At 37.7% G+C, this 13,175-nt stretch overlaps 1 protein-coding gene across 1 annotated transcript; it reads right to left on the bottom strand.

Annotated features, from left to right (window-relative positions):
• Window positions 1-768: 768 nt before the first annotated feature.
• LOC115922507 lies at window positions 769-9,009 on the bottom strand. The gene is made up of 8 exons (XM_030981469.1): window positions 8,712-9,009; window positions 6,060-6,381; window positions 5,901-5,940; window positions 5,488-5,756; window positions 4,922-5,049; window positions 3,704-3,868; window positions 1,833-1,976; window positions 769-1,347 (listed from the first exon to the last, which is right to left on the bottom strand). Exons 1-8 carry the CDS (start codon window positions 8,836-8,838, stop codon window positions 1,229-1,231), a joined length of 1,314 nt encoding a protein of 437 aa, XP_030837329.1. The 5' UTR covers window positions 8,839-9,009; the 3' UTR covers window positions 769-1,228.
• Window positions 9,010-13,175: the final 4,166 nt, after the last annotated feature.

The raw sequence follows: 13,175 nt of genomic DNA, 5'->3' as shown, positions 1-13,175 counted from the left end.
GGGGGGGGGGCCGCGGCCGTTTCGGCCCCCCTGGATCCGCCACTGGTGCTTGGTTATCCGCTGGGAGCTGCCAGTTTCTTCACCGGTAGTCTTTCACTTATATGAGCTCGACTCACCGCAGCTCATCTAAACATTCATCATCAAAGTTCGGCTCATCAATCGAGCGACTCACTGCTCAGCACCACTACCGGCTTTGATGTCTGCATTTTCCACTTTGGCCTCCGACATCAAACGACTCACTGTTTCATCGTCGAGCGTAACTTTTTTCTCTTCTCTTCTCGCCCGAGAGCTCCATCTACATTCATCATCATCACGGACGTCAGCGTCGAGATTCTTCACGGCTCTTCAGCCACGACAACGAAGTTACATCTCCGCCATCAAGCCTCCGCACATTTCATCGCGTGAGCCCCTTCCTTCGTTCTCAACTCTCTTCATCTTCATCTTCTTTGGACTTTCGACTTCATTTCTATTATTGTCGTAAGCTCTATTTATGTACATCGCATTTATTCACGTTCATTATGTACATCGCATTTATTCATGTTCATTATCATCATTGATCATTATGTAATCTCCGTGCAATATTCACATTTACCATTTATGCATTTTCATTCCGATTCTTCGGCTTGTGCTTGGCTACACTTTGCAAGTGTACGGCCGGCCTCATCAGTACCCAATAAACTAACGAAAAGGGAATACTTTCTTTCATGTATTTTATTGTCAGTGCAACCTTGTTTCCTCGTAGCTAAAATAAAAATAAGAGTTATGTTGTGTGACGAGTGAACACGCTTTCAAATATCCATTCACAATACCTCGCACTCATATATCTACAAGATATTTGACGGCGTTGCGGCTGACATTACCGGCATCGTAATATACGCTGATTGTTCAATCGGTAAATTACTGCTTTGTCGACGCGGTGGTAGTCGGAGTCGTAACCGCTTCATTGCCCAATCATCGAGACGCGTCTCGCCCTTCTGCTTCCATTTTAAACATGTGACATCCTTGATCACGTGGTCGATCAGCTTGGTATTCGAGTCGGTGTTCGACAAGGAGGTTGGCCCGGAGTCTCGGTAGAGCAGAGGGATGACGTTTGGGTGCATGGTGTCCAACGCGTGATGGAGTTCAAACAAATGCCATTCGTTTCCTGAAAGATCGTTCCCAGAAAATGATGGCGATGATGGAGAAGACGATGATGATGACGAGGAAGTCAGTTGTGCAGCTGTAGTTTCTATCCTTCCTGATGTAGATTGCGATGATGAGGACGATGAATGCCGGTAGAAATCTGCTGACAGTAACACGATGCAGCGGCGGCTTTTTTCAGCGCTTCCACGATTTCTTCACTTTCAACTAATGATGCAAACAGAATGATGGAAACAGAATGATGGAAACAGAATGATGGAAACAGAATATACATTTGCCCAAGAAATATAAGATCAGTGGAAGAAAATTGGGGATCGAACAAGTATAACATCTAAATTAGGCATACTAATGTTAATACATCATTAAGATAAATTATCTTGATATTGTACTTCTTCGTTCCCCCAGTATCAACTGGATTTGGGTTTTGGTTGAGAAGGGGGAACGGTCTTACTTTGATCAAACTTACATGTAAGCCTACATTTTTTTGTCACTCACAGTAGTAGTCAACATGCGGAAAAAAAGAGAAGGTATTTATATTAATATTTATCTGATCAAATCAATTTCATTATGCTGCTATTCTTATGCTTCAGTCATACTTCCATTTAATCCTATCGCAAGCGCCACGTAATTTTGTTAGATATTGTGATTAACAGAACTTTACTGAAGGGAGTGCAAAAAAAGATCGAACTAACCAGAGCCGAATGTTGCGTCTCTTTCTCGTATGAATAGTTTATACTGGTCCTGCAAACTCGGGCAGAGAATGTTGTCGACAAAGGATTTATCCTGGCCTTCATAACATGAAATAATGTATGCGTCGTAGAGTTTGTTATCTATCTCTGGAGAAAGAAAGAGAAGGAGAGAGAGAGAGAGAGAGAGAGACGGTGAGAGAGAGAGGGGTTGGGGAGGGTAGACAAAAATAAATACATAAGAATAATTGACAAAATTAATCACACATTGATTGATTCATGGTCATAAAAAAAATCATACAAAAAGGGGTCGTCAAAAGCATAGCTTGAAATGACGTCTTTGACAAATATGTCTCCATATCATGAACGTCCTAGAATTTTTTTTTTTTTATCTATTTCTTGTTTAAAAAAAGAGGGAGAGAGAGAGATAGATGGGGCAACAATCTTAACAACAATGATAATAGCAAGATTTATTTTGCGTTTATATCCATCCCATGGGATGCTCGTGTCTCAATTATAATTTATTATCGCGCCCAAGGAATACATTCCTACCAGGGTGGAGAGTGTCATTTAGATGAACTGCCAAATGAATGTATGGTGATGGAATGCCACTTTAAGCAGGAAGCCCTCTCTTGACGGTGGAATGACAGCTATAACTCTACTTTGGTTGATCCCATTTACTCTCAAACTCCCACTCTACATACTCATGTCCCCAATAAGCCAGTTTACAGATACAATCTGCGCATGGGCAGATGAAGTTCATTTGTACCAAAATGGTAAAACCCACAGAGATGAATACTGGATATGCGCTCATGAAAGTTATGTAACATTATTCATTTATGCACCAACGGTACATTCTATGATACGCAGGTGGAAGTATTCTTTTCAAGAGGTCAGATAAAAGGTATTCATGAAGCACATCTAGGACTTTGGCAGTTATTATTATAAGATGCTCAAAGTGGAACTTCTCCATGTGTAAAAGATCTGTGGATATTTGGGGTCATTTGTACCATGTGCTATCTGTAAATTTCCTTATTGGCATAAACCCTAGGGGAAAATAGGGTTAAGCAACCTCTTTAAAAAAAAAATATTTTCAGACAATTAAAGCCTCTGTATATTGTTAGTAACCCCTTCCATGGCTCACAGCCCAGATTACAGCATCATGTCATTTAATATTGTAGTGTAAGCAAGGGAAAACAAGGGATAGATTAATGCATTTTTTTATAGTCGAAGAGACGTTTTTTATGCCATGGAATTTCTCTTTTGCTGTAACACGTATTTACAAACGCTGTGCCAATAGAGACAACGTGCTTTTATGGGTTATAGTGGGAAATTGATTGGACCTACTTGTCTTAACTATAATAGAAATAGATTAATAGATGGATAGATAGATAGATAGATAGAGGATAAGAGAAAGAGAGAGGGAGGGAGGGAGGCCGGAGTGAGAGATAAAGAGAGACAGAAAGTGTGATAGTGGGATATTGATTGGGCCTACCTGTCATGACTGTTATAGAAATAGATTAATATATGGATAGATAGATAGATAGATAGAGGATAAGAGAAAGAGAGAGGGAGAGAGAGAGAGGCCGGAGTGAGAGATAAAGAGAGACAGAAAGTGTGATAGTGGGATATTGATTGGGCCTACCTGTCATGACTGTTATAGAAATAGATTAATATATGGATAGATAAATAGATAGATAGAGGATAAGAGAAAGAGAGAGGGAGAGAGAGAGAGGCCGGAGTGAGAGATAAAGAGAGACAGAAAGTGTGATAGTGGGATATTGATTGGGCCTACCTGTCATGACTGTTATAGAAATAGATGTATTGATAGATGGATAGACAGAGAGAGAAAGGGGGGGGGGAGGCTGAAATTATACCTTCTGTTTCTAGTGTGGCGCGATGGTCATGATTCCAAAGTTTGACGTCAGTGCCATAGCGTTTCCATGACAACACGACTAGGAAAAGGAGGATGGTCAATGTCGCAACCACGACCACCACACTGGTTGTGTCCGTGACCTTGACTACATGTTCCTCTGTGGTCGCTGTGAGAAAGTAGATAAAGAAACACGCACGTATGAGATGCTGATATTAATGTGAGATCCCTGTGGTATAACTGGAGGATTCTCATTATGATCGATCCAGGGTTCAATCTGTTCGGTACTAATATCCTTGGACGAAATGTTTGATCCACATTTGATCCTCTCGTCCTATGTAATAATATAGGTATAATGACTGCTATGAGAGGGATAGTGTTTTTATGGGCTCAAGAGGACGTTACATCCTGATATCACCCGAGGCGTTCCGAGAGGGTGATAGCAGGATGCAACATCCCCGAGAGACTATAAAAACTAATATGCCTCGAATATTAAAGCAGTCTTTATATCTTTTATAACCCGAATTCACAAAAAATGTACAAAGAATTCTTACCCTTATCCTGCTTTTTGTATAGTAAAGACTGGATAAAACATCACAGAAAATCTGAGACACTGTCTGTAAACCTTCGCTTGAAAGTTGCTTGAATGTTACAATCATTCGGGAATCCTACACACAGTACTGCACTGTATTTTGTATCCGCGCTCGCACAAATAAACTTTTAACACGTAAACCAATAGGGATCTCACCAAAATGTACCTTTGCGGGCATCTTTTAAAAGACTATTGACCGGTAGGCGGGCATTGCTAAAAGCACAACTCCAATTTCGACCAATCAGATGGCTAGATTTCTAAAGGTATATAATACTAATGAGGCTACACTGTTTTCAAACCAACCGGGTGTTGAAACCTGTGTTAAAACCATATGGGAGTGGGAGGATTCATTAGTCAATGGGTTCAATCGACCTGTTGGGCAGAATCTACATGTACATTAAAAAGTCCACACCTGAACCTATCCTAATATCTTTCAGAATCCAATTTAGGTCAAGTCGTAGTTAAGTCGCGGTCACGTCATGGTCAGGTCATAGTCAAACTGTAGTCAAATGGTAGTAAATTTGCGACCATGTCGAAAACAAGCCAAAATCGTAGTAAAGTCGTAAGAAAGTCGCTGTCAATCTTAGTTAAAGGCGTAAGGTGTCTACGCGGTCCAAGGATAATGCTTACCCAGCGAGAGTGTAAGGTTGACCTTCGTTAAGAACCCGGAGATCTTACAATGTACCTGGTACCTCCCCAAAGCCTCTTCAGTCACATTCATGATGTTCAGCCATGTAGACAAAATCATGAAAGGCTTCCTGGGTAAAGAGAGTCAAGCATAAAGAAAATCATAAATATGTATATCACCCTAATACGTCAAAAAGCTCTCGGATAAGCGGAATAAATGTTATATATTTCAAGTTTTCCGCCGGGAAGGAGGCACATTTTCTTCTCATATTCCTTATGTTTAAAGATATGCTAGGTTAGGTTTTGTCGAGTGGTAGGGGGTCGGTAGGGCGAGCCTCCTGAAAATCAGCCATAGCAAACAGCAGGTTAGGGAATCGTTTGTAAGCCCAATACATTTGGCAAGCTATTCAAAACGCAAGAAAAATTCATGCAAAATGATGCAAAACAGTACTTACGTAGCATTTGCTTCACCACCCCTTTGGCTGAACCATATGCATTACAATTGTGTGATGCCCCTCTTGAAGTCAAGATCTGATAAGAAGTTAATAAAAACGAAAAATCTTGCTTACTCTTGACAGTTTTTCTGAGTTAGGATGACATTTTCGTCTTCTTTTCTGTACCCATGCGTGAACTCCGTGCCTGGGATGTCATAAAAGTCCACCAGTTGAAATCCCCCGTATGTCTGGTTCAGTTTCCTCCAACTCTCCTGCAAGAAGCCCCCGGGGTTTCGATACTTGAACTGGCAGAAGAAGGAGGCGTTTCCGCCAAGAACGGCCATCTGATCCTTGCACACACCGCTGGATGATTTCAATGGAATGGGTTTGTTGAGCCATATTTTCTCTGCACAGAGATAGAGGAGAGAGAGAGAGAGAGAGAGAGAGAGATAGAGATAGAGAGAGAGAGAGAGAGAGAGAGAGAAGGGGGGGGGGGGTGAGGGGATAGACAAAAAAAAAGGGGGTTGAAAGAGAGAGATTGTTATTACTTTTATTATTATTAACAATATTGTTAGTAATGTTATTTTGCTATTATCATAATTACAATTATCATTCATGCTATCATTTTTATCAATTTTTATTACTATCAAAATTATATTATTATCAATATTATTATCATCATTGTTATTAGTTTTATTCTTTCAAGCCCTTCACCCTTTATGCCCCGCCCCTGCCTACCTTGGATACGCATGTTGATACTCCGATTAATATTCCGCACACCGTTCGACACCACGCAAGTGTATGTTCCTTCAGAGTCGACGTCTGCGGAAAGGAACTTGAGCGTTTGGTTGCTATCCTCTAACTTGTACTTAGTGTCGGAGTTGTTTCCCAAACTCCAGGAGTCGTACGGGATGCCATTGAAGAACCATTGTATGCTACAGAAATTGACGCTCATACACTGGAGAACACGGTACTGGCACTCGGTGGAGTACACATCGCTTGCCGTCTTATCCAGAAAGGAAAGCTCATCTGTGAGATTGGAGTAATGAAAAACCTTACTTGTACCAGCTGGATATCGAATATTTCACAACACAAGGAACCCTAACCCTAAACTTGATCCTATGGAATAGGTTTAAGCCCTGACCCGAGGACCAATTAACCTTGGCCATAGGGCCTAACCCCTGTTGTAAGAAATCTAATTGTCAAGTTTATTCAGAGAATTGACACTTCAGAAAATACGATTGTTAAAGTGTTAGTAAACCCAATGCATAACAGCACATGGTTCACCTCAGACTTGTGGAATTTCTGGTTCTGTAGCTTGCTGTCACAGTCGGCAGAGGTTGATAATTGATTAAAGTAGTTTTGTTTTGTTTCTCATATATCCATATGTGTTCAGAGTAGTACAAGGTTCACCTGCTTTATGCTTTCTTAGCAGTCAGGTAAAATAACACCAACCAACCACCTCAGACCTGTGGAAGTTCTGGTTCTGTAGCTTATTGTCACAGTCGGCAAGGTTGGTTAAAGTATTTTAGTTTTGCTCCTCGTATACCCATATGTGTTCCCTTCTTAGTTTTGTTCATTGTTTATGTAAATATGTATAAAGTATCAAGTATCAAGTTTATTTGTCTTCCAGAAAACACATGTGACAAAATATAATAGACTATAATCATAACAATACAATGTAGAATAAAGAAAGACGAGGAGACCTTGGTTGAAGCACAGCTTTTTAATAATATGTTCCTCCCTTATTTGTGTTCATTGTTTATATCTGCATGTAAATATGTTATATGGACCTCTGCTCTTGCAGCTGAGTCTGGAATAAAGTCTTGAATTGAATTGAATAATCATAATCTATCCATAACCCACACCCAAACCCAAACCCTGACCTGATTTCCAGAAATGAAGAAAATACATAATAAAATGTACACAACATCAGTATTATAATAATTTATTTGTATTATTATTACTGTCATTATTATTATAATCATTAGTATTCTCTGGACAGCTATAACATCATCATTATTATCATTATTATTAGTAGTAGTAGTATCATTGTTTTTATTATTACTATTATCATTGATAATATTATTATTATTATTATTATTATTATAAATAATATTATTATTTTTTTAATTATTATTCTGCTTATTATTATTATTATTATTTTTATTATTATTATTATTAATATTATCATTTTCAATATTGTGATTATCAGTATAAATATTATTGTCACTTCTATCATTATCATCATTTATTATTATCATCATTTTATTCATTCATTTCCTTTTTATCTGGGGGGATGGGGGTCAATCCATATCCTTTAAATTGTAATAGCCTGCTCAAATATAAACATCACAAGACATCACGGGTTCCAAAGCTCAAATAGCTTATTATTCATGCTGCACGAATTTTCTGCTGATTTCAATTAAATTCAGTCGTATTAAATCTGCCCTTTAGACTACTCCTCCTGTAATTCAAAGCTCTGTATAACACCTATATAATACCTCTTTCAAGCAACAGGAAGAAAATCTACAAGAAAACAGGCAAGACACTTAAAGCTCGAAATGCATTATGAGAGACAATACAGACAGAAAAACATGATTCAGCCGAGGACGCAGGTTCGAAACTGAGTCACGTCTTTCGGATGGTGACGTTTAAAGGTCGGTCCCCAGACGTAAATAATCATATCTGATTGACACACGTCTGTAAAAATAAAACACACACACACACACACACACATAACACGGCACATAAAGGGACAAACAAAAAGCTCCAAATGGAAAAATATCTATAATATGTACTATATTAATAGTTATTTACATAAAAATTCATGATAAATCTTGTCATTGACATCACATAAGACGGTTCTAGGACAACTACCCCCTGGATATCCGACCCGGATAACCACCCCCAGTCAACTACCCCTTAGGACACCTACCCCCTGGATATCCACCCCTGATAACCGCCCCCATTCAACTACCCCTTAGGACACCTACCCCCTGGACATCCACTCCGGATAACCGCCCCCAGTCAACTATCCCCTAGGACACCTACCCCCTGGACATCCACCACCGGATAACCACCCCGGGACAACTACGACCCGGACAACTACGACAATTATCCTCGAGGACAACTACCCCCGGACAACTATCCTAGGTGGTAGTTGTCCGGGGGTAGTTGGCTGAGGGTAGTTGTCCTAGGGGGTAGTTGACTGGGGATGGTTATCCGGGGGTGGATGTCCAGGGGGTAGGTGTCCGGATACGCACATAATACAATTACCACAGCTGATTGAAATAAATTGTAAGAAAATGCTTAATTAATGCATGTACAAGTTGTAGGGTCTACTAACTACTACTTACTACTATCAAGGTCCTTCGGACAAACCGTTGCTCCAGCCATGGTCTGAACGCCGAGAACTGACCAAACACTGATCATTAGGAATACAAGTCGTCTCATCACTTCCAAGTCCCTCATATTATCATTCATGATTCTCCAAACAGATGATTCGAAACTCAACAAGCTGAGAAATGTCCTTGTATGCAAGCCATTGACGAATTCGTAGTTAATTTAGCAGTACCCTCGCCAGAGCTGGGGTAATATTGGAGCGCCTTGAGAACCTTACCATAAAGATATCCAGTATTCTTAATTGTAGTAATATCGAAAATATTTATTCCTGTTTAAATCTTACTGCTAATTTTCTCTCTTTCACAAGATTAGAAAAATAGAAATGGAACCGAATCGCTTCAGTTCATCAAATAAAAGTAACGCTTGTTGAACGATTGTTAAGAAGAGATCTGCCGAGACCGTCGATGAACATTGACAGTAGACATCGATGGTGTTTGAAGATTCGCCCACATTTGGAGGCAGAATACAACGGAAGTCAATAGATACAAAGTATTATTCCTGACGGAATTTCCTCTTCTTTAGACACCTACTGCTGTTGCTATGTGGTGCTATATATATAACAGCATATCAATTTACAGGAAATGACAAAGAAACCTGGATATATCCGGTGATATATCAATATACGCCGGTAGATTTTGCTAAATATGGACTTGTGAGAGTGTGGTGTGGTAGAATTCACATTATGTACAACCTTTTGTATTTTGTATTTATTAACATTTATTTCCTTCTCAACAGCACAATATAAAACACAATGTATATATACATGATATATGTAACAATTATTTCAACATAGAGTATACAGTAATTAATTCAGATACGGAAGGAGGCGAAAATCCGGAAAGCGTAGCTTGAGTTGGGAACGCCCATGATAAATTAACACAGTTACCGAAAGAACATTATAGATATTATTATGAAAATTACATTGTATATAACAGAACGTTGATAGGAAAGAAAAAATAGTGAAAGGAAGAGAGGAGAGAATTAAGTATAGGAAGGCATGTTCACTTATAAAGAGAAAGTTACATCAATTGGGTTGTACATGTGTCTGCGATTACATCATAAAGATAACGAAGTACAATTGTAAAATAGACAGCGGGTACATATCATTACAAGCAAGCAAAATCATCAAACAGACAACAGCTTTATCCGACAGCATTGTCCTGGGAATATACAGATGGTACTAGCAACAAGTTATCAAAGCAAATATATAATCGGGCATACAAACATGTCATTAAATTCCACAAAAGATCATTTCACACATAAATACAAGAGAGGGTATCAATATCGAGCAATTAAATACATTTTTGCCTTACGGGAAAAAGTCTGCAAGGAGAGCGATTTGTGTAGAATAGATGGTAAGGTGTTCCAAAATTTTGGTCCAGAGTATCGAATGTCAAATTGAAATCTTTGGGTTCTATATTTAGGGAGACGAATGTTGGCAGCGCTTCTCGTATTATACGTATGGGTTTCCGAGTTGCATTTAAAATTGATAAAATCACTAAATTGTGATGGGAAGCTGTTATTCATGCTTTTATACATGAAAATACCCTGTTGGTGCAAGTTAATATCACTGAATCTCAAGAAAATAATTTGTTTAAAGATGGGACCAGTATGGGAACGATAGTGCATTCCGGATATTATACGAATAATCTTCTTCTGCAATAGTATAAGCTTTTGTATTTTGTACTTGCAGGAATTCGCCCAAACAAGATTACAGTAAGAAAAATGTGGAAGTATAAGAGCACAATATAACATACGTAGAATGTGATTGGGCAAGAGATGTTTGAGTCTGGATATAATGCCAATGTTTTTGGACACCTTACTTTCAACTTCGTGAATATGGTATTTCCAAGACAAGGAACTATCTAAATAAACGCCAAGAAATTTATCTACCCTTGGCAATATGACATTATCAAGAACAATATTGAAATCATTTAAATCTACATTCTTTCCATTGTGAAAAATCATATAATTACATTTCTTTACATTTATAGATAATTTATTAGATTTGAACCATTCACATATATATGTAAGAGCTGCATTTACTGCATCCATAAGAGACTTCAAGTTTGAATCTCTGTGAAATATGTTTGTGTCGTCTGCATACAGTATAAAAGACAATTCATCAGCAGATTTATAAATATCATTCACATATAATATAAATAACAATGGCCCAAGCAGGCTACCCTGTGGAATTCCGCATGTTATTGTCCTAAACTCCGAAATAGAAGATTGATATTTGGTACATTGTAATCGATTGTTAAGATAACTGGTGAAAAATTTAAAGAGCTACACCACGTATTCCATAACGATATAGTTTAGATAGTAAAATATTGTGATTAATTGTGTCAAATGCCTTAGACAGATCTATAAAAACTCCAATTGCAAATTCGTTCGCCTCAAAGGCGTCTATGACTTTACTAGAAAGACTGGTAAGAGCCATACATGTTGAATAATCCCTACGGAAACCATATTGATGTTTATTGAGAATAGAATGTTTGTCAAGGAATTCAATAGTTCTTTTATAAACAATGCGCTCGAATAATTTAGAGAAGACTGAAAGTACAGAAATGGGCCTATAGTTTGTAAATTCACGCTTGTCACCAGATTTAAACACTGGTGTTACTTTAGCTTTCTTTAGCTCATCTGGAAAAACTCCGTTTAATAATGAAAGGTTGAATACATGGCATAGTGGTCTACATATGTACATAATGACCTGTTTAATGACTCTTGGACTGTATTCGTCCAAACCTGCAGCTTTATTGTTTCCAAAAGTACTAGCAATGTTACAAATTTCGTTTTCCCTAGTAGGATATAAATACAAAGAGTCAACAGGTGGATCATTCATATACTGTAAATAATTCGTTTGGGTACCTGGGATTTTATTTTCTAAAGATGGACCAATGCTTGTAAAGAAGTCATTAAAGGAGTTCGAAATAATGTCCGGTTCTGTAGCGATGTCCCCGTTGTAATTAAATACAGAATTCTCAGCTGGCTTACTTTTGTTAAGTAGTGAATTGATCGTTTGCCACGTACGATTTACATTAGATTTATTAAGTACAAATTTGTTATGGAAATACTGAGATTTTGCTTTACGAATTAATCCTGTGAGTAGGTTACGATAGTTTTTATACACATAAGCATTTTGGTCTGATGGGTTACGTAAATACATTTTGTATAATTTATTATTATGTCGGATCGACTGTAACAGTCCATTCGTCATCCAACATTTTAATTTCTTGTTTTTGTTTTTTTCTAATACAATTGGAAAATGCTTATCATACAATGTACGAAATTTATTTTGAAAAATATTGTAACTATCGTTTGGATCTTCCGCAGCATATACACCCCTCCAGTTGACTTCGTGCAAATTCCTAATTAAGGCCTCAATATTCTTCTGATTTATAATTCTGTGACCTATGTTTACTTTCGATGATTTGACATTAGCAACATTTAACTTTGAAATGGTAAAGACAGGCAAGTGATCGGATACATCACAATACAATAGACCAGTGAGTTGTGAGTTATGATGATTCATGTTTATAGTATGCGAACAGCCTATTACAAAGGCATCTTGCGCTAGAGTGGTTCTGTACAAAATGGTGGTGTCTCGATCTATAGACCTGTTTCCTGCTCTTTGATTATGAAAAACACCACAAAAGGTTGATTTCTGTGATTGATGTTTGCCTCCCCTCTTATCCTCTCTCTCTCTCTCTCTTCCGTTTTTCTTTTTTCTCTGGCTGTGTGTTTGTCTGTCTGTATCTCTCTCTCCCTCTCTCTCTCTCTCTCTCTCTCTCTCTCTCTTTCTCTCTCTCTGTAAATGACGTGGGCTCAATCCCACCCCCTTCGTTTTTTCCTTTTATATTACTTGTCTTTCTTTTATATAAGTATACACTTCCTTGTTTACGATTATAGCGGCCTTAAGCTTTTACAGGATTTGTGCATGTACGAACATGTGTATGATTATTTTTATTAATACATCCTTTTCATTTTTATGAACACATTGATGATTTTATTTCTTCAAAGATTTGTCTTCTTTCATTATTATGCTTTAACGCTTAAGCTTTTTTATTTTTATTTTTTCATTTTAGTAAAGAAAAAAAAGTTACATGATATTGTATTATTTTGTTGTATATATGTAAATACAAAACAAACAAGTTTTACATTCATATGTAAAAACAAATTAACAGAAAAAAAAATCTTGCCAAAGAATGGAACTAGGCTCGACTAGCACTTGTGCTAACTTCTAGTTCCCATTAACAACTTCACCTAAACATAGTAATATACATATTTACGTATATATCTTTTGTACATTTAATAGTATACAGATGTATGTCTAAAAAATATCGTTTTAAAACCATTACTGTTCAATCGACATTACTGTTATGTTATGTATACATGTATCAGTATTATTCTTT

Source organism: Strongylocentrotus purpuratus, unplaced genomic scaffold (assembly GCF_000002235.5).
Source record: "Strongylocentrotus purpuratus isolate Spur 01 unplaced genomic scaffold, Spur_5.0 spur5_scaffold_12, whole genome shotgun sequence".
Taxonomy (NCBI): domain Eukaryota; kingdom Metazoa; phylum Echinodermata; class Echinoidea; order Camarodonta; family Strongylocentrotidae; genus Strongylocentrotus; species Strongylocentrotus purpuratus.
The sequence above is the reverse complement of the archived record's forward strand: the minus strand, read 5'-3'. Positions and strand labels throughout refer to the sequence as shown.

Coding starts and splice junctions, on each gene's coding strand:
- LOC115922507 (XM_030981469.1), bottom strand. CDS start 8,838: ATGAATGATAATATGAGGGACTTGGAAGTGATGAGACGACTTGTATTC. Junction 5,050..5,487: donor ACTCAGAAAAACTGTCAAGA/GTAAGCAAGATT, acceptor CTCTTTACCCAG/GAAGCCTTTCATGATTTTGT. Junction 1,348..1,832: donor AGACGCAACATTCGGCTCTG/GTTAGTTCGATC, acceptor TTGCATCATTAG/TTGAAAGTGAAGAAATCGTG.